At 38.3% G+C, this 22,991-nt stretch overlaps 1 protein-coding gene across 1 annotated transcript in view; it reads left to right on the top strand.

Annotated features, from left to right (window-relative positions):
- Positions 1-22,991, top strand: part of LOC150085312 (histone-lysine N-methyltransferase MECOM-like) — an 81,808-nt gene that overhangs the window by 35,451 nt on the left and 23,366 nt on the right. Inside the window, exon 2 of the mRNA XM_090373143.1 lies at positions 8,811-8,964. Within this exon, the coding sequence (XP_090229269.1) occupies positions 8,811-8,964 (154 nt within the window). The remainder of the gene's footprint in view (positions 1-8,810; positions 8,965-22,991) is intronic.

The following is a 22,991-nucleotide window of genomic DNA, read 5'->3' as shown; positions in this document are numbered from 1 at the left end:
TGCTAAACAATAATTATCTTGCACTTTAACCTACCGGACGCATACATCAGTTCTTCTGTTAACAAGATTCATTTTAAGGAAGATATAGCAAGCTTTTGTGTCTCTCTTAAACTACCCCCTATTTATCACTCTGTCCCTTGCAACCACACGGAAGAAATTTTGTGCAAGCGTTGTAATTTCAAACGGTACTCAACAGTTCGGCATCTCTTTGATCTAATAACCGGAGTTCGTTCGATTTCAATTGTTTTCATTAAGCTTACATGCGGATGACATTCTGATGATGGATTCAGAGCCCACCTCGAAACGTCTTCCGTTAAATTAATTCAAGATCTCACCTAGAAACGTCTATAAAATTGTTTTTTCGTTTCATTTCCCCCCTCCCTTCCCTCTTCTCAGTGATGCATTTGGGTGTTGATGTTAAAACCATAAAGAACAAACTTCCTTCTGTGCATCTACACACGTCTGACTTCGAAATCGAAAAGAGACATTCGTTTCTCAACATGATAATTGCTTTGTAAAGTACGTTTTCTCTTCCTTATTTCCATATAAAAGCTGTCAAGTTGAACCGAATGAACATTTAAAGGGAATACCTGCAATGATAATTAGATTACATTGGAAGTACTTGCTGGGAAAGCCCCCTTGCAGATTTCTTTTATTTCAGAAGACTACGAAAATTACTTCCTTCACGCACTGTAGCACCTGTTAATAAGTACAGCGCACAGGAACGAAGTTTGAAATGGTGTCGCAGTCATCAGCAGTGGCCGACATGTTCAGGATAGTACAGTCGTTTTATAATCCATCCCCGGGAAAGCATACCATCCGAAAATAGTTACTCATTTTCCTCTTAACAGTTAAGGACGAAAATTACTTTCTTACAACACTCTCCAAGTCGTCAACAAAATTATGAAACGTACTTATTGAGTAGAAAAATAATTTCTTAGTTTACGAAACTTAAGCTTGTTAACTGCCAGAACTGTTGCTAGGTTACAAAATATACATTTTGTGCAAAAAACCGTTGTTAGGATATGAAATATAGATATCCTGCAAAACGCAGACAATTCATGAAATGCAATAATATGTGAAAAAATCGTTGCTAAGTTACGAAATGTACATTTTTTGAAAAAAAACAGTTGCTAAGTTACGAAATGTACATTTATTGAAAAAAACCCGTTGCTAAGTTACGAAATGTACATTTATTGAAAAAAACCGTTGCTAAGTTACGAAATGTACATGTTTTGAAAAAACCGTTGCTATGTTACGAAATGTACATGTTTTGAAAAAAACCGTTGCTAAGTTACGAAATGTACATGTTTTGAAAAAACCGTTGCTAAGTTACGAAATGTACATTATGTGCAATAGCATCGATAGTTTATGAAATGCAATATTATATGCAAAAATCGTTGCTAGGTTATGAAATGTACACCACGCGGCAAACATTGCTAGGTTACAAAACATATCATTATAAAATATTCCTGAAAAGTTTGTAAGTTACGAAACGTATTTGGGATAATTGTCATTAAATTATAATAACATGCACGGAAAGATTTGGCATATTATATTTAATGAAGTATAAAGAGTTAGTTGCTGTTATTTTTTTATTGAATATTTTCAACACTTAATTGCATTCTAGAATTAGAAGTATGTACTATGGAAGTTTGTAAATTTCGTAGCCTGATTATGAAGGGTTTATCTGAAGAGTCTGGTAACATGTTACTTTTAAACATAGTCCCCTTTGAAGTCAATACACTTTGACTACCGATGGTGCAACGCGTTGAATCCAGCTGCTAAGAAAGTTTTCCTCTTGGGCCACCAGGAATGAATCCACTGCACCAGGAATGACGTCACCTGGTGGAACGAGGCTCCTTTGCTGAGTTCTCCTTGGTGTTTGTCTTTGATGTTTTCACACATACGCCTCTTCTGGCCTGCCTAATATGCCCCGTGACTGTCTGGCCCTTCTCAGAGTAATCCACTAGTAACACTCCATCCCAAAAAATCCGATTCCATTACCTTGCCAGCAGAAGGAATCGACTTGGCTCCCTTTGAAGGGAGAGAAAAGCTGTGTTTCCACTGTTTGGACTGCTCCTTTGTCCCTGACTGAAATTGATATGCCCGTGTCTCATCCATGATCACAAACCTTGCAGGAAATTTGCTGAATCTGTTTCGAAAACAACGCAAATGTTCACTTGGCTCGACAATTTTGTGAGTTTTTGATCTGCTGTGAACAACTTTGTGAGCCCGATGGTGTGAGCACCATCGTGCTCACACCATTTTTCATAGTGTGCATAGTGTTAAGGTCAGGCGCCACCTGTGGTTTCCCACATCTGCGCCGTATATACTACCGTAAATGCCAGAAAAGTGTTCTACGTTGAATGTGTTGTGTTGTGTTGGGTTGGGTTCTGGCATTTGGCTGCAGGGTCCCTGGTGGGACCCAATGTTGCCCGCACACATCACTAGGAGGTAGCCAGGCAGCCCATTATTCTCTGACTTTTCTCTGTCTGGATCAGCTAAGCTTCCTGGATGGAGACAGACAAAATTTAAAAAAATAAATAAATAATAAATAAAATTTAAAAAAGGAAAAATTAATAAAGTTAGAGTGTGGGAAGCGAAGCAGTCTAGAAGGGGAGGGAAAGTAAGAAGTATTGGGGATGTAGAGGAAGGCATCCCCGAAGATGACGGAGAGGATTCCATCAGGCGAGTTGAGTATAGGAATGGGGAAGCAGAGTGGACCAGGCTAATTTGCCTGGTCCTGACTGTCAATTGGCAAGCAGGCTAGTGGCAGAACAAGCCCGTATGGGTTCTCTAGAACACACATCAGGTCTTCTAAGTTGGTATCCATCCTGGAAGGGTTACCAGACTCTTCAGATAAACCCTTCATAATCAGTAAGGATTTCTAATTACATCATTAGGTGGGAAGATGTAGTTGATGGTATTGAGGCAAAGATTTCTTCCTCCTGGGCAAAGTGCTTGAAGACTTTATATTCTTCGTTGCTACCCAGGAGATGATTTTCCTGATCCTTTGGGAGGAAGGTCGGTCTCGAAATCATTTGACTTCGTAGATCTTCATAGAGGACAGTCATGCATCAGATGTGACCAGCTTTCCGGAGCCCCATAAAGGTAGGGATAGTCATGCATCAGACGCTCTCCAAAGCCCCACAAAGGCAGTATGAAACCCCAGTGATTCCTAAAGATGTGTGTTTGGCTTTGACGGAACCATGTTCTGTCAGAAGGAATGTTGTATGCAGGCTGTCAGGAAAACCATGTTGGAGATTTAGGGTAGACTTTGTCTACATAGGGCAGACATCTTTTTCATAGTGAAAACCAATGTTATTATGGTACACACGTTCAGATGAGATGCCCAAGACGCTGACAATGTACCGAACTGTCATTCGTCAATCGATCATCACCAGATCATGTACACTGACAGATCATGATCATGTCAACAACTTCTGGAGTGATAAACGTTACAGGTCTTCCATAGCATGGGTCATCTCTCCCTCCCACTTTTAAATTCTTCTACTCAGTTCTTAATTAGGAAGGGACATCCTCTCCTAAAGTTGAGACCATATCCCATGAATTGCGTTTGGCTTTAGTCCTTTTTTTTCCAACTATTGCATGACTGCAGGGAGACTGATTTTGTCCATCTTTCCTCATTCGCACAACTTTTGTTGACTTTAGGACCTGAAATCAAAAAAGTCGTCATTGAAATTGTGTGAAACTTGATGGGTTGCTATTTGAGATATTTAAAAAAAAATTAACACTGTACCACTACCCATTCATACTCAAGCCACGAACTTTTCAATCCCCCCCTCGTATATAAAAGGTAAATAAAGGATTGTTATTAACAATATATTAAAAAAAAACGCTTAGCAGTGGCCTTTTCTTCGATATACTGTATATCCTCTGGATTCTAATTTAAATTTGTATGGGGAAGCTATTTCCAGCAGTGCATGCCGTGTAATTTGCATATATTAATTAGATCACACACACACGCATTCACAAGGCTAACACCCGATGTGTCTCCTGAACGCAAAACTTAGCTTTGTAAAGTATTTTGTGCTTCTTTAAATTATTTCTTATTGTCAAAATCCTGTCTTCCACCCATAGAACTTCTTAGAACCAAGATACGAACACTTCTCTTAATTAACACAATTTAGATATTTCTCTTTTAGTGAAGTGAGGTCATGGACGGTGAACCGGTGTTCTGAATGAACATGACACGTGAAATCCCCTCCCGTCTATCTGTTTCATATTCATTTTAAAATAAAATATAATTAGACAGGACTGAGGACACGATCGTATCCCACGTGCGTTTTGAATATATCACGTTTTAATTTGTAACAGAGAAAAGCTTTTTGTACGGGCCTCCTTTTTCTTTCTTTCTGTCTTTGCTTTTCTTTCGAGTAATTCTTGTGGGGGTGGGTAAAGAGTCTAGCGGTACTAATTTTTCCGCGCATTATAATCCTTTAATGATAGAGCTGGGTCGTTAGAAATAAAAATAAAATAAAACTGTTTCAGTTGTACCTCTTGGCCTGATATCGCAACTGTAGCAAGGGCTGTGACCAGAATTTAAAAGGACTTCATCACTACGTTTGTGAGGGACTTACTGGAGGGAAGTTGAAAAGAAGGTCGGTCCAGTCCTCAAATCAAAAATTAATTTTTTAAAATATTACTTATGGACTTCTTAATTTCTCACCGAACTGGAAGAATTCTGACCAATAAGAATTCTAAACTCAATGATACGAAACCTGTATGATAGTTCTGTTGACGTGTATTAGAAGTACCCCAATAGTGGCGATAAAAAGGTCAAATCTGAAACGCCAATGTTGTTGCGATCAAAGGGCGTTTGTTGACAGCTGATAAAACTACCCGCCTCCGTCATTTTAACACCACTTTCACACCCACGGTGGAATAGAACCATTGTCTGGATTCTTTGTTGAGGGTGTTAATAGGTCCTAATGATTTCTGCCTACAGGATATTTGGAAAAGGAGTGCAGTACAGTGAAGCAAATACTATAGTTCAAGGGTCGCAGACCTTTCAATGATTTGTCGAGATCCTTCTGGTTGGGGGCGGGATTGCCGACTTCACTCCAGGTTTCTAGGCTAGTGACGAAATTTTGAAACTGGGTGGAAGGGGACTACATGCTGCCTCGTTAGGATGATTAAGTGAAATCACTTCTTGGTGCCATTCTGGTAGTCTATAGGATCGCCTCTGGCATCACTGTCGTAGGTAGCCTACCCCGCTGGAGATGCCTTCTTTAAGGGACAACACTATAAGTCCAAGGCATGTTAGGATCGTTTAAAAAAACGAACTTTACATTATTTGAACAGGCGGTAGTCACTAATCTAAAGTAGAAGAAGCCACACCAAATGTAATGAATCCAGAGTGCATCGCGTTTCCATCCAGAATTCTGTAATCGACAATGTCTTCATCTGGAGCATCGGCCAATGTCTTCAGGGCATGGTATTCGCCATCTCATATCTATAAATCACTGCAAATTCTTGGGGAATTGCCATCGGTCGCTCGTTTAGAGAAGTCTGGGCTGTTAGCTGCATAAAACTGTAAAATAATTAGTATTATCTCTAATAATATATGTTTAATTTGCGGATTATTATATTAATTTTTATTTAAATATTTTCTTCATTACTTTTCTATTAACTGCCATGTTGGCTGGTAACAAAACAAATCAGTATACGATTTGAAATTATTAAATAAAAAAGCTTACAAATAAAAAATATATATAAACAATTTCTAAATATAACTAATGGAGTCTACTATAAGATTAAAATAGACGAACGATTAATTTGTTTTAAATGTTTTTTTGTTTTTAAACGTTTCATAATATTGTCATAATGTTTTATACGCTTTCAAATACTCAAAAGTTTTATAACGTTTAAATGTTTTATGATTTTAAACGTTAAAAATTAAAGTTTTTAAAATTTTTAAATATTTAAACCTTTAAAATCTTTCAGTTTTTTATGTTTTAAATATTTAAACTTTTAAAATCTGTCAGCTTTATGTTTTAAGCTTTTTAAAATGTTTATAATGTTTTAAAGATTTTTAAATGTTTTAAAATATTTTGCATCCAATATAGTTTCTCAGCGAGTAATTGTATAAACATGGGTTTGCAAATTTTCTTTCTTAAGGTCTTTCTTAAGAGTGGAAATCTTATTAATTTCCTTATTTAAGTGTAGCTCGTTCTGTTCATATACACTGTGATGCCACTTTATTAGGTACACCTACCTAGTAGCGTGTTGAGCCTCCTTTAGCCTTCAAAACAGCCTGAATTCGTCTAGGCACGGATTGAACAAGAAGCTGAAAACGGTTGTGCAGGAACGGAGTACCATGCAGACATGAGTGTGTCACGCAGTTCCTTGAGATTCGATGGAGGTGTAGGCCTGCAGCGAACAGCCCTTTCCAGCTTGTCCCAAAGATGTTCAATAGGATTGAGATCCGCAGACTGAGTGGGCCACTGCAGCAAAGAAAAATCATTGCCATGTTCTTGGAACCATTCCATAGTGATTCGGTCTTTATGCACTGGAGCATTATCCTGCTGGAAGTAACCATCTGACTGAGGATAAACTGTCAACATAAACGGATGCACTTGATCAGCAACGATGTTTAGGTACGACGTGGCATCCACACGTGAATCTATGGGTATCAACGTGTGCCAAGAAAACATTCCCCACACCATAACACTGCTCCCACCACCTTGCACAGTAGTCGTCAGACATGATGGGTCCATAGATTCATGTCGTTTTCGCCAAATCCTGAGCCTTCCATCAACATGATGCACCAGGAACTTCGACTCGTCAGACTAAGCAAGTGTTTTCCAATCCTCGATAGTCCAATGCTGGTGTTGCTGTGCCCACAGGAGGCATGCTCTCTTGTTCTTCACTAATAACAAAGGTACGCGACGTGGCCGTCGGCTGTTGTAGCCCATTCGTGACAAAGTGCGACTAGTGGTTCGTTGAGATATTTTGTTCTGCACACCAAGGTAGTATTCTGACGTGATGTGCGACATTGTGGCCCGTCTGTTTGCTTGCACAATTCTAGCCATCCTCCTATGACCTCTCTCATCAACAAACGTTTTTCTTCCACAGGAGTGCCGTTGAGAGGATGTTTTCTGTACGTTGCACCATTCTCGATACACCCTTGAAACTGTGGTACGTGAAAAGTGCAGGAGAACTGCCGTTTCAGAGATGCTTTATCCAGCACGTCTTGCACCTACTATCATGCCACGTTCGAAGTCCGTTAGATCACTCTTTTTCCCAATTCTTGGTACGGTTTGTACGCTTAACTGATACTAGAAAGGTTGTTCTGCTGCATTTATATCCACAACTGTGGTAATGTGACTTTCAACGTTGTGGGACAAACCAGCAAGGGTGTACCTAATAAAGTGGCAGCACAGTAGTTCTCAATTATTTTTATTTTCTTCCTTTTTTTGGCATTAGCTGAAAAAGTAGTCTTCCTTGCATCATTTGGCCATTCTAATACCAATAATTTTGCTCCTGAGTTCTTGAACTGTATAGGAAAAATTGGATGGCCATGGAACTGTCATACACACTGCTGTCCAATAGGATCCCTAAAAGCAAATATATAAAAGAATAATGGGCAAACATCTTTAATAATTACAAAACTACCACGATAACAAAAACTGTAAAATAAATTGGGTTTTTTTTTGTAATTTTTAAACATCTGATTAAAAATAAACACTCGGGACACTGAAACGTTGATTCCAGTCTCACTGAATGAGGAACACCCTCTAATAACTGCTAATGAAACTAATACAACGACTGTCTCCTTCGTCTCATTCTCCAAGTGAACGAAGTATCTTTAAGCGCTTTCTTTTTTTTGAAGAAAAACTATCCTGACCTAAACTGCCAGACTGATTTACCGTTATGGCCCACTGTAAGAGTATTTCGCAGCAGCCTTGGACATTGAACACCATCGAAAAACTCAGGGTATCGTTAGTGGTAGCAATCATCCACATCTAGTATATTCACAACCTGGACTTAGCACCATCCTATAATTGTAGAAAAACCATCATACAAATAAGAACTCTTAAACCCCTGTGGGTAGTACAGTTGGTAGAATCGCCAACGCAACGGGTGGAAAAGATCTGAGTTCGAGTCCCGTCGATGACGTGGGGAATTTTTAAGGACCTTTTTCCAAACGTGGCCGAGTTAGTCGGTTTCGGGTGACGGTAGCATGGTTTTTTTCTCCCAAAAACTCGAATTTTTCGTCCATCAAACAATATCGACCACACAATTTACTGACACTATATGTGGAGCAATATGTCCTTAGTCACTAATGTCCCTAAAACCCTATTACAACAACAACAACCCGGCTACTGAGGCAGAAAAAAAATCTGGCGCGTACACTTCTAAATTGATTTGTCATGGTTACTACTACAATAGAAAGAACGTAAAGGAAATGAAGTGTCCCCCTACCCTCGACAGCTAATAAAAGATACACGGGATTCCTTCCTGCTACTAATCTAACTGACTTTTCCGAGTTAAAACTGCAATCATGGTTGAATTCGTAACAGAAAGTCCACCCTAACAGATACTTATACTAGGAGGCACGTTGTAAAGACCAAATTTCCTGGTTATCGTACATGCAACCGTAACACCTCAGTCAGGGTGCATTCACAATACGCGGTCTAAAAAGAGAAGAGCAGAAAACCAGTCTACTAAGGCGGCCCCACCCTGTCCGATTCGCCCAAAAAGTAAAACATCCAAAGCTACACGGTCTATGACCGCTAGGCCTAATTTGAAACCCAAAACTCATTTCCTTGTTTCTTTTCCAGAAGAAATTGGCCCAAGGCAAACTACGGATAGAGCAGTAAGTGAAACTTCATCCTCTGCAGTTGAGAGCTATAATACTTGTTCACAGCCCCCTCAACATGTAGACGGACTCTTAAAGTGTTTGGACTGCGGTTCTCTCTTTGCCAATAAAACAAGGTAAGTTCCGCCCTTTATGAATGCAATTTTCAAATGAACTGTTGAAGGAAAGAGTGAGACTGTGCACTTTATTTATTTATTTTTTTGTTTGTTCGTTCTCGTGGTTACTCGGTCACACACTATTAATAAATACCTCGTTAACGACATTTAATAGAATTGTCCACCTGACGAGCTCAAGTTGAGGCGAAATGACATTAATGATATTTTAAGTGACTCGGTTTATAAGGAAGATCGGATCTATTGAGCATTTCCTGGTGACAGCACCCATCGTAATGAGTGACATATTTGTAAGCAACTCGTGCGCGCCACCTACTTGGTCGACAGACGGGCTGACTTTGATGCGCGTCTCACCAGGTGGTCACGTTCGTTTGTAAGATTGGGGGAATGGCCTTCATTCTTCTGCTCTTAACGTTCTCTGTACACTACGTACACCTGCAATTTCCGTTCCCAATGCTCTACACAATAGGGTCGTTGACACGACATCACAACTTCCGTCTGAGCATCTTCTGACTCCGCGGAATGCAGCAGTTAGGTAAACTGTCGCGAGCTAACCATCTTCGCAGTGAATCGAGAAGTGGGGCCTCAGACCTCTACTCCCACTTCTTTCTGTACGGCCCCTAGATGACATAAGACACAAAAGATACTAGAAACTTATTAAACACTGTTCACCTCTCTAAAATGTCTATTAATTTCTCTCTTTGCCTCAGTTTTCCCTCTCTCGTTTCTCCCTCTATTTTCTCTCCCCTGCTCCCTTCCCATTTCGATCCTGATCTATCTCTTCTTTCTCTCGCCTTAATATGCCTCCTTTCAAACCGTCTATCACTCTATCTTTGACCTCGATCATTAATCTAAATAAAAAATGTATTTCTGTCCATGTTTAAAAAACAAAAAATATTAATCTAAATGTGAATCTTTCTCTCTCTGTGTGTCTTTGCCCCCCCCCCTTCTTTCATCTCAGTTTTTCTTTCTTTCAGTTTTTCTATTAACCTAAATATGGTTCTTTCTTTTTCTCTCAGGCTATTTTGTTCTAATTTTTTCTATCATGCTATTTATCCATCCATTTTCCCTTCTATCTATCTCTCCATCATTTTCGTCATTCTCTTTCTACTTCTCTCTTCGATCTTTCGGTTCAGCTAAACTCCCAGCTCCTTCTCTTAGATTTTTTCTTTTTCTCTGTCTTTCTGTTAATATCTAAATGCCAATCTCTCTCTCTCTCTGTGTCTTTGTCCCCTCTTTATCTCACCTCAATTTTTTTCTCTTTCAGTTTTTCTGTCAACCTAAATGTGGACCTTTCTTTTTTCTCTCAGGTTATTCTATTTTTTCTATCCAGCTATTTATCCATCCACTTCCCCTTCTATCTATCTCTCCATTTTCGCCATCCTCTTTCAGCTTCTCTCTTCGATCTTTCTGTTAAACTAAATACCCACTTCTTTCTCCTACATTTTTCTCTCTCTCTGTGTCTTTCTGTTAATCCAAATGCCAATCTTTCATTTTCTCTCTCCTTCCTTTTTTGTTTTCTTATTTCTCTCGCAATCTTACTCCGAATATCTATACTCTTCCTTTTGTTTTCCCTCTATCGTCTTTTCCATTACCTTCTCTATCTATCTCCTTCTTTCATCTTTCTCTCTGTCTCTAACACGAGCTATTTGTTGCTAAGTGTCTATCTGCGTACAGTAGCGACGGGACAAGTTCTCCTCATTTCTTGTGACGTCATTGCACCAACTAATGACTTCAAATGATAACCTGTCGGATGCTTTCGCGTTGTAGTATGGCAAAGAGCAGCTAATGATGGACTGCACAGGTACTTTCTAGCTGTGGCATCTTAATAGGAGTAAGTGACGAATGGATAGAAAGGGTGGTATAGGCAGGTGTTCATATTAAGTTAACCCTTCAGCGCGCGTACAACAATAAGGGGATGAGGCACTTTGTCTTGCATCAGCTGTGACGTAATCGCGAAAAACTCACCTAAAGCTGTAGGTCCCCACTGGGTTTTCACTTTTTTTCCACCCGTTTTAAGTAACCCGCTCACTAATAACAGTAAGCATTGTATGGCTATTGTTGTCTTCATCAATTTACCATTTCTATTGAAGACTCATTATTTCGTTAACGATTGGAAAAAGAGACGTTTATGAACAGAAGAAAGAGTTCCTCTTGGCTCTAATCAAGATTTGCTATAATATACGTTTGTTGTAACCGCATTTTTCTGTAACCGAGGTTTGCTGTAACCCATGGTTTCTTTGCTGATGTTTCTTGGTCCATTTAAATGAGTCACTATCGCAGGCAGAAGGGGTGAATACCTGTTTTGGTGGATAGCGATGATGTGAGTATTATCGTGATGCGAAATTTAAATTGGCAGTCTTTAATGGCGAATAATTCTTTTCTTTTCTCTCTCTCTCTTTATTTGTAGGTGAAGATGTATTTATTGGACTGTTTGAGAAAAGTCAGTTTAGATTCAAAAAGCGACAACCTAGTTGATCATTGGAAAGTAACGAACTAATCAAAACATTTATTGAAATACTACTGAATAGGAAAATGTAGCATTTGAAACTATAATAGTGAGAAGAAAAATGCAGTATTTTAAAACTAATATTGAGGATAAAAATTTAGCATTTGAAGCTAGAATGCTGAGGAGGAAATTTTAGAGGTGGGATTATTCTGTTGTGGAGAAAAATTTAGCATTTTCAATTATTCCACTAAGGGTAAAAATGTAGCGTTTGAAACTATTAACGCTGAGGAAAAAGTGTAACATTTGAACCATTTGAATTACACTGAGGAGAAAAAATTTAGCATTTGGAATTATTCTACTGAGAGTAAAAATCTAGCATTTGCAATTATTTTACTGAGGTTAAATGCATCATTTAAAACTATTCCACTGAGGAGAAAAATGTACCATTTAAAATTATTCTAGTGAGGAGAAAAATTTCGCATTTGGAATTATTCCACTGAGCGTAGAAATGTAGCATTTGAAACTGAAGGAAAAATGTAGCATTTGGAACTGTTAAATTGAGGAGAAAAAATTAGCATTTGGAATTATTCTTTTGAGAGTAAAAATCTAGCATTCTACTGAGAGGGGAAATGTAGTATTTAAAATTATTCACGGTGGAAAACAACGTGGCATTTTAAATTATTCTACTGAGGGTAAAATGCAGCATTTCAAATCATTCCACTGAGGAGAAATATTTAGCATTTGGAATTATTCCAGTGAGCGTAAAATGTAGCATTTGAAACAGGGAAAAATGTATCATTTTAAATTGTTAAACTGAGGGAAAAAATTTGCATTTGAAACATTTTAATTATGCAAAGGAGAAAAAATTAGCATTTGGAATTATTCTTCTGAGAGTAAAAATGTAGCATTTAAAATTATTCCACCGCGGAGAACAACGTCGCATTTTAAATTATTGTACTGAGGGTAAAATGCAGCATTTAAAATCATTCTCCTGAGGAGAAAAATGTAGCATTTGAAATTATTGAGATTAAATGCATCGTTTAAAACTATTCCACTGAGGAGAAAAATTTCACTGAGAGGGGAAAAATTTAGCATTTCGAATTATTCTATTGAGGATAAAAATTCCTCAATAGAAAATATTTTCTCCTCAGTTGACTCATCGCTTGGAAGATTTTAAGTGGTATATAGACATTTTATATACAAATTTGGTAAGTAGGGGATTTTATTAACTTCTTAACGTTCCCTTTCCACATCGACGCAACAAATTTATTTTAATATTCGCTATAAATGCTGGGTAACTCGATGAGATGTCACTTTAAGCATTTAATTTAAAACGAATGCCGTTACTTGCACAGGAGATCCAGAGCACAAGATAGCATGGTCTACTGCCCCTTGAATTAATCACGTCTGATGTAGTGCCAAAAGGCGAAAGCATCGACACAAATTTTTGAAAATGTATTTATGAGTTTTCTATTTTCCCCCGCTCATTAGATAGGCCTATTAGATAAGGAGTATTTTTAGCTTACTTTGTTGCTTCGGTTTTCTAATTCGGAAAATTTTTCATCGAAGTTTTCCTCAAAGAACTCCATAAACGGTGCTGATCTACATTGTAATTTAATGAATTTCCTGAAACTACATTCAAATCGACACACAATTGACCCAAGGGATGAAGTGGAATAATCAAGTAATTACGAGTCCCTGTAAGAGAATCATGTTCGACAAAATGCTAATGGAATGTAGCGTGAATACTTTGAATAAAAAATAATGGTGACCAGTCATGATCAGCCTGGCTGTTCTTAAAGGAAGTTAAGTACATCGAAGAGGTTTTAACAGATGTGGATACTTTTCGTATCCACGCCATCATCTGTCGATAGTTAAGCCACAACCGTATGTTGGTCACTTTTTTGGTGTTAACGTGATACCAATAAATAAAAAGAATGTATGTGTGCCGTGGCCCACACAGAGGTGAACACATACGCACGGAGCTAGAAGCCTAAAAACAGAAGATAGGCACTAACAATAGCTGCTCAAGATGGAGATAACGTCCTATTTAATGCGTGTCCTCGGGCCAGGGAGGTACCCCCGGGATCTGGAGATGTCTGCTTGCACGCACTGGTACACAACCGTTGCAAGCAACCTGTTGTACGTACTTCCCACTGACCTGGGTCTGTTTGCTAATTTTTTTTTTCTTTTCCTTCAACTAAGCCAACGTATCTGACACTTAATTAAGTGCTTCCTGGCTACGTCTATCTGTCTATCTTAACGGTAATATATTTTTCTAGTGAATATCGAATTTGCTTTCGACACTAGAGGTTCGTAACCTTCAGGTTTAGTGAAGTTCCTTTCCATCTTGTAAGGTAGGTTCAGATGGTACGGTGACCCTAATAATATCTCTTTCTAGCTCACAAAAGCGTATCTGTTACGCTCTGGCTGACTTTTTTTTTATACGTCGTGTTATTAGCATAGAGATTTTCGTTTCATCAGTCAAACGTCGTCTGCTTTGTAGTACCAACAGAAATAATTACGTCTGCAACAAAGGGTTAAACCGTACACGCAAGCGCACAATGAAAACTCAAAATTACAGACTTACTCGTTTAACGACATATTGTACATCTTGGGTAGGATCTGATCAGGCATTCTGCCCTGTAAACTTTGCAGAACCTTTGCAGAATCATTTAAATTCGGAAATCGAATTGTCCACCATGTCGAAGACTAATGATGGTTTATCTGATAAAATTATCCTGACATCAAATCAGAATTGGCCAAAGTATCCCAGATATATTCTCAATTAGATTCAGATCTGAAGAATGAATTAGGCGGCCAGGAATGGGAACAGTACGATGAGGTTTCTATGTTTCTGAAAGAAAGATATTCATTGCAGGTAACACGACCTCCTACAGGTAAGAGTGGACCCACTCCGTACTAATAGAACATATCCTCATACCATGATACAACCTCCAGCTACTTGTGTGGTGGACAGGAGACAATTTGAGTTCACGCCACTCTCTCATCCTATCATTGGTGCAAAAAAGTGTAAATCGAGACTCGTCAGACAACATGATCTCTTTCCACTGTTCAGTTTTGGCTTTGGCAGCACCACTCCAGTCGAATCGTTCGATCTTTTAAAGAAAGAATTGGCTTTGGAATAGACATACGATCATTTGCTGCACACTGGACTTTCTATTCTGACGCACCATTGCTTTAAATTGTTGCGCTCTCATTTTTGGAGTACCAACTTTTTTCCACATTTCTTCCTTCCAGAACTGCATTCTCCTTTCTTCCTTCACTCATTGTATAGTTTTGAAATGGGTGGTTTCGACACACCAGTGATTTTCTTTGTTTTCCAATTGTGGTTCGTGCTAAACATGCTCTAACAATAACACCTTTCTGAAAATCAGAAAGGTCACCTATCTTCTCCACGACCAGATTGACTAATAAGCCACAGAAAAGAGTACAGTATTTACCAAGGAATTTGAGATCATACCATGTGACAACTGACATTTTCATACCATACGTTTAAATATCTGTTGACGTCAATTGCAAAGCTTTCTTATTTTTTAGCCAGTGAGTATATAATCGGTTGTCAGTGCCAAAAACATTAGTACTGAAGATCGATATTAATATCAAAAGATGTGGCCAAACCAATTGACTGCTGGTTGCCTATTTTGTAGTGCAATGAGAACAGGATTGTCTAATTGATAGTCGTATGTTGTTTGGCAGCATCCTGTCTTTGGGCCTTGATTGCTTAAGGAGATAATTATTGCAATTGTGGGCAGTAGAGTATGGAATAATTAGTGGAACCGGCTCTGCTGTTGTCTTCGAAGCTGTTGGACGTTTAACTGCTAATATCACTATTAGGTGATCTCACCTTATGTTTGAGAAACCATGGCGGAATTCGTGGAGATTATAACCTGCCAATTGGGCGAAAGCGCAAAGTAACAAAAAAATTGCATAACTCTGAAAGATTTTGAGACTTTTTTCGACTCTTCTGTCCCCGAGTATCTAGTCCATCCACCAAATTCCATCTCACCAGAAGCAATGCTATCTCCAAATTATTTCTCAACAAATCTCATCGAGACATTCAAAACTATTATTTTCCAAACAACAAATTTCAACCGCTTGTTTTCTTCTTTAAATCACTAAAGATTGACTAGGAGGAGGAGGAGGATGGGGGGGGTTGTTCCATGCACTAAAAATCCCTGGAAGGAAAAAAAGAAAAAAAACACGAACGCCCAACCCACTGTACACAGAAATACAATTAAAATAACAGCAACAAAAAAGCGGACAAGATAATCATCAAGCCGTGTGTTTGAGAACATACAGCACTTGAGATGCAGCTTTGCTTCTTAGCTGGATATGTAGACCACACCCTACAAACTTGTAATCCTTCCCGATAGAGGGAGCCATGCAGGTGATGACCCAGATGATAGAGAGGCTTATGTGTAGAATAAACTACGTGGTTCCTTACAACCCCTTGCTCATTTTTTTGGTCCGCAATTAGGAGAAGCAGCAAACAGTCTCCACCAAGCCCGGGGCAATGAAAGATGGATTTGAACGTGGCACTACTGCATTATTCTGAAAGTGACATTTTATTTATTGATAAGCATCAGTCATTGCCTGGAGCTGGGCACTGACGAACTGGTACGGTAAACTTAGGTGATCCACTTTTTGAGCACGCCTACCTATCTTCTCGGTAATAATATTCTCAGTTCTCCAATAATCGTTGATCTGTACTTTGGCTCCAAGAACCCTTCCACGGTTCGCTTCAGTTTGATTTATCAAAGTTGTAACTTTCCCACAATGATTGTTAGGGGAGGTTGTGTTCTTTTACAGGAATGTGGTTTATGATAAATAAAGCTCTTTAATGGATTGGTAGGGGGGGATAAATTGCTAGAATGGCACTCGTAAAAAGTAAGGGAATGTTATGAAAAATGAAATGAAGTTTGATATATTATTTAAGGCAGAGAAGAGAGAAATTAGGTTTGGACTTTAAAAAGCAAAATATAAATAAATAAAAACGAGGAGAGCAGTGAGGAAGATTAAGCGGAAATAAATTAGAAAAAGAGAGAGTAAAAGACTAGGGGTGAGAAATGAAAGCGACTAGGGAGGAGGAGGAGGAGAGCGAAGTGGGGGAAGAGAGAAAAGGGAGAGAAATGTATAAAGACAGGTTGAGGTGAAAGATGGAATATACAGAAATAATGAAAAGGAAGGCAGACCCTTTTCAGGGTCTTCATACTTCAGTAGTCCAGAGAAGAAACAATGAGAGAGAGATAAAGAAAGAGAGGAGAAACAGTGATAAAAAGTTGAAAAGAAAAGATTGAAAGATAGATAAAGAGAGAGAGAGGAAGAGAAAGGAAAGAGAACGGAGCGAAAGTGAGGGGAGTGAAACACAGCAATAAAGATTGAAAGAGAGAGAGAGAGAGAGAGATAGAGAGGCAGAAAGAAAAACTAAAAGACAGAGAGAGAAGGAGTAGTAGGGTTTTTAGGAGCATCAGCGACTAAGGCCATATTGCTCCATGTAAATTGCGTGTGTTTGGAAGTCGATTTTCTGCTTGCTGGACGAAAAATCCTAGTGTCAGGAAGAAAAACCATACTACTCCCTCCTGAGACCGACTAACTCAGCCACGTTATGAAAAAGACCCAGAAAAATCCCTCCCACCATCGATGGGACTCCAACTCGGGTATTTTCCACCCGGTGTTAGGAGGACGGCGATTCTACCAACTGTGCTACCCACGAGGGCAAAAGAGAGAGAGAGAGAGAGAGACAGACAGACAGACAGACAGACATAGAGCGAAAAAGAGGAACGGAGATTGAAAGATGAAGTGAAAGAGGAGAAACAGAGGGAAGAAATTGAGAGAGAGAGAGAGAAAAATAAGAATAGGAAGATAAATAAAAAGAGAAAGATAAGAAGAGGGAGAGAAAGAGAGAGAAGAGAGGAAAAACTGATAGAGAGAGAGGTTGGATAATGACAAATAGAAAATGACAGAGAAAGTTACTGCCGAGAGAATGGGAGAGGGAAAGAGTAAGAGCAATAGAGACTGAAAGTAAGAAAAGAGATTAAAACATGCAGAGAGAGAGGGAGGGAGCACGTAACAAAAAAAAAAAAAGAAACAGAATAAAAGGAAGTGAGGATGTAAGGATGACAAACATATAAATAAGATAAATATCAAATTAAACATTTATATGCATGAAATCCATTTTTCAGTCGTCACCAAAACCAATTATTTAAAAAGAAAGGAAGAAAGAAAGTCATGGAACAATGAAAACCCTTTTGATATTTGAAACAACTATTGTTGTTGTATTAGGGGTTTTAGGAGCATCAATGAGTAAAGCCATATTGCTCCGTATATCCCTGTCTGTAAATTGCGTGTGTTCTGTGATCGATTTTCTGTTTGCTGGACGAAAACCCGAGTTTCCGGCGGTAAAACCATGCTAACCTCACCTGAGACCGACTAACTCAGCCACATTATTAAAAAAGTCACATAAAAATTTCCTCACGTCATCCACGGACTCAAACTTTGGTTTTTTCCACCCAGTGTGGAGAGGATTGCGATTATACCAACTGTGCTACTTACAAGGGCTTGAAAACTGGCTGGGAAGCAAATATAACGGGAGATTATACGATAATTGTGCATCAAGTACCATCATCAAGAACTAGGTTGCCGAATTCAAAAGTGTGATCGTAGAGTCACCGAAGATGAACACTAGTCTGAACGACCCGTGACTGTTCCAATGACAGAAAACAATGATGCTGTTCACGAAAGATCTCCTGGGTGGATTACAATATACAGCAAAGACACTAACCAATTCTGTAAATGAGTCCATCATACTATCCACAAAGAACTGAACTGTGACATATATCAGCGAAATCAAGCAGAGGTGGTGGAGGGTGAGTTGCGCAGGAAGTTCTTGAGAAATTTAGGCAGAGTTGAAATGAAACTTGAATTCACTGCTATGGTCCAAAGACGAAGGTCCATGGAGATAATCAATGACTTCGGTTACCAACTGTTTTCATCCTTCCTATCTCCTGTACTGAAAAAAAAAAAAAAGAATTCGGAAGGAAAAGAATTTATTTCTAGATTGTTTCGCCTTTATATGGTAGGCCAGAATTTTTTTTTTTTTTTGCAAATATCAATCAATAAACACAAATAACCTAACTGACAGCTGTAATTGATATCAACTCAGAAAAAAACAGGGAAAAAGCAAGAAAAAAACAAGATAGAAAGTAAACGAGGAAGTTACTAAGAAAGGTGAAGCTATAAAGAATGATAATTGAGAAGATAGAGAAAAATAGAAAAAATATATAAAAATGACAGATAGATCGAGAGAAAGAACAAATTTAAGGAAAAAGAAAAATTAGCAGAAAAACAATTAACCTCGAGACAAGTATTCGGCAGACAGGTGTCGCTGCAAACGTTTCAAAAAATAAATTAAATTTCTGATGAGTTTGTGATGTCCATTTCTGTTTTCCTCGTTTCCAAGTTTTTCCTCTCGACAGCAGCGCCCTCTGTGTTTACGGAAGTACTTAAAGTGTATACTTCCGTCTAATGTCCACGAGTCAATCTGTCTGTAGAAGAGTTTCTTTCTCAATATAAATATACACTCTTCTCTCTTTCTTCTCTACCTCTTCGCATCAAATACTGAGTTTGTTCTCTCTATATTCTATTTCCGGTTTATTTTATTTTGTTAATTTATTTTACAAATATTTGGAATTATGTTAAATCCCAGAGGGATGGATGTCTTCTCTGTTCCATCACTCTCTATTCACACTGGGTTTTAAAGTAATTTAGTGCGTGTGTAAAATACTTGCATGGTAACCTTGTTGGATCCTATAATAGTTTGAGGCGCCCTCTCTCGAAAAATTCCCGAAACTCCTGAGCAAGAAAAAAAAAAAGGAAAAAGGGGGAAAAAATACAAATTACGATAAACATTTATTTCATAAAACTTCAAACAAATGCGTGAAAAAAAATAAAAAATAAAAGAAATAAATAAAAACTTTCTTACCGTAATAATGATAGGTTCAAGACATCAAAATGTCGCTGAGTACGCCAGGGCAACGATTCCCGTAGCTCCAGGACAGTGTTAACTCTTCATGGTCGGACCTTGTTCCTCACTCACCCGTCCTATGGGAGGAGTCTACCGAAAGTGGGGCAGCTCGCGACTTAGCTCGTTCGGATCTGGAGCGACTTTTGTCCCTCCCTCATCTAATTGGCTGCCTGACTTCTACCCGTGCGTGCGTTTGTTCTTCGTGTTCGTGTGCGTGCTGCGGTGGGGGTCCTTGAGAAAGGTAAAGCTCCACAAGCGGCAGGTAACAGTCGGCACCGCTAGTTCCCTGCGGGACAGGTGCAAGATGGAAGGTGTCAAAAAACCTTACACGCGATGCACCAGTGACCGTTCCGCCAATGGGCGTAGGGCGCTTAGGGCTCGCCCGTTTAAAGCGGGTCGCGTGGCAGATGACGGTATTCTAGCAACGCTTGCAACCAGCTGGAACGTTTCGTTTGATAAGGAGAGAGTGAGAGTTGATCTGCCAGTGAGAGTACTTCCACTCGCTGACATGTGATGTGGTGTTTAGTGTGCGCCATCCTCCTCTTAACATCCTCCGATACACCGTAAACAAACTACATCGTGTTCCCATCCGGGACATTGCTCTCTTTAATGGACTGCTAAAACTGTTTGTGAACTTACTCCATAATAATTGGACTTAAATATAAAGAACTTGGACTGTCATCTTAAAAAAGTTGGATTACAACCCTCCTTCCAGTCATATGTCAGGTAATTACTCTTTACAATAACTTAGTCTGTTTGCTGGCACTTAGAGAATGGTCAGTGTTTAGAATTAGAATTAATTAGAATGGTTGTTTTTTTAGATTGGTGATTCTCAAACTTTGGTGATCTATTCGCTTTTACGTTTTCAATTTTTCGCAGATTTTAATGTTTTAAAATATTTCTAAAAAATTGAGTAATATCTTAAGAGCTTTTATATATCCCTCTATCTTCTCCTACGGATCCTTTGATCTGAAGTTTGAGAAACACTGAATTAGATGATTATTTAAACCTAAATCTACCCATTATAACAATAGTTCGCTCTTCTTCAAATCGATTGTCAATTATTGAAGGTCGGGTGGGGAAGATCTTTAGAAGAACTTATAATGATGATGTTTGTTGACTTTTGTATCTTCAGCAACCACTTTTAAAGTTTATTGTCCCCAAAAAGGACAGGGAATGGAAGAAAATGCTCTGCATAGGTTTCGCTGCTAAACCTAGTGATCTACAACCGGGTCATATGAGTTATTCTTCCAGGGACTTCTCCTTATGGACTTTAAGTGCAATATCCAACAAGTTATGCAATTTCAAGAATTTTTCTTTCGATGAAAATTATATTGCTCATTTTTTAATCGTCCTGGATCAAAAGAGGAAAGGGGAGGGGAGATGTTTTCCGTGTACATTCACCTATCTGCCATTCTACGCAATACTTTTCATCCACTCGGATTGAATTAACAGGAAATAATTGAGAAATTAATAATTATTATGAATGACGTCACTTTAAAAATATGTAGTTCGAGTATCTTGGATTTCTTAGAACCTTGTTCTTAAATATAAACTCAAATATGCAATTATCGAGAGAATGCATCGTAAACTTTATAAGTTAGATTAATTACCATAAGGATCCATTGTTTAAAAGTTGGTCCGATGCCAAGTGGTTGAGTCACATCAAGACTGACACTTTTAATTATAATCTCTTGTAAGATAATAGGTTTAAACTATAATGGATTTTGTCCTTCCTTATACGATGACCTAGAGATTAAGAGGGGAAATTAAAATACATTCCAATTGTTGCTTACTGGAAGATAGATCTCAAGGGATTTAATAGAAATAATTAGAATTAATCTGATCTTTTTCGCTGGTTGTATGTCTTTGAAATAGTGGCAAGCTAAATATTTTACTCCTGTACAACACGCTTTTATAAGTCAAGGAAATATAATTACCACATTATTATTGCCGGCTTTTAAGATAGGAGAAACCTGAGCTTAGGAGAGGACACGGCAATGTTGAGCACAAGGAGTACTTTGTAATGGTTTATTGACAGGGATGGCATCCTGCAAGGGAACTGGAAGTTACTGTTTCTATAGAGAGATTAATAGATAGCTTGTTCCTTACATTTACTTTTAAGTTTGAATTTTCTTTGAGTTATTGAAATAATAATATTGATGCGGATACCACTCATTGTGTGATGATTGGCAATCCACTGTTGTGTTGGTTAATAATCATGACCCAGATAGGAGAGGAACAATCCAGATTTGTGCGATAAAAGGACACGTGTCTGCGTAGAAAGCTAATTAAGAAATGGTCATTCTCATCAGAGGTCATCTGATCTTTATCAACGCGTCCGCGATATATTATTCCTTTTTCCACTTTCGACAATAAACGGAAACTTGTATGCAAATGATGAAAGATGAAGAGAAAAAGGGAAATGTCCTTAGGTGGTTTTTGTGTGTTATAAATAAAGCATCAATATTCGTTAGAAAAGACACGAGGATTGAAATATACTTTGAAAACGATCTGAAAAGTCTACAAAGAAACGAGAGAGAGAGAAAGACGAAAAAAAGAGCACGAGAAAAGGATTTGAGAGAGAAAAAGAAAGCGAAAGAGAAAGAAGAGACAGAACGAAGAGAGAGAAGAAGAAAATGAGAAAGAAAAGACGAAAGAAGAAAGGAAAAAAGATAAGAAAGCGAAAGAGAAAGAAAGCCCAGATAGAGAGAAAAGAAGGAAAGTGAAAGAAAGGAAGCGAGAGAGAAGAAAGAATGGGAGAAAAAAGAGACAGAAGGAAAGTGAGAGAGAGAGAGAGAGAGAGAGAGAACAAAGAGAAAGAAAAGAGAAAGAGAGAAAAGAAGAGAAATAGAGAGAAAAAGAAGAGAAAGAGAGAGAGAGAAGAAAGGAAGTGAGAGAGAAAGATGAGATAGAGAAAGGTGAGATAGAGAAAGAGAGAGAAGAAAGAAAGTGTAAGAAATAAAGCGGGAGAGAGAGAGAGACAGAGGAGAGAAAAAAATAATGTAAGAAGAGACTAAAGGAGAGAGAGAGAGAGAGAGAGAGAGAGAGAGAGAGAGAGAGAATGAAGTGAAATAGAAGAGAAAGTCAGAGAAAAAGAAGAGAAAAAAATGAAGTGAGAGAGAAGTAAGAAAGCAAAAAAGAAAGAGACAGAGAGAGAGAAAGAAAAGGAAGGAAAGAGAGACAAGAAAAAAGTGAAAGAGAAAGAATGAAAACGAGAGAGTGAAATAGTAAGATAAAAGAAAAAGTAGAAGATTTGATATAAATTTCTAAGTTTATTCTTTCTTTTCTTTTATTTCTTTCTGTTCATTTTTATTCTGTTTTCCCTTCTTGTTCGTAATGTGGTTGGGTTTCAGCAATTTTTCTGAGGTTTCTTTCGGGGAGTTTTCTGAGGTTTCTTTCGGGAGTTTTCTGAGGTTTCTTTCGGGGATTTTTCTGAGGTTTCTTTCGAGAGTTTTCTGAGGTTTCTTTCGGGGATTTTCTCAATTCTTTCCTTATAATTCGAAAAACCACCTGCTACACATTAGCGCTGAA

The sequence above is a fragment of the Mastigoproctus giganteus genome, chromosome 5, assembly GCF_048544385.1.
Source record: "Mastigoproctus giganteus isolate SK-2022 chromosome 5, ASM4854438v1, whole genome shotgun sequence".
NCBI classification, from domain to species: Eukaryota; Metazoa; Arthropoda; class Arachnida; order Uropygi; family Thelyphonidae; genus Mastigoproctus; species Mastigoproctus giganteus.
This window is presented reverse-complemented; position numbering and strand designations above follow the sequence as displayed.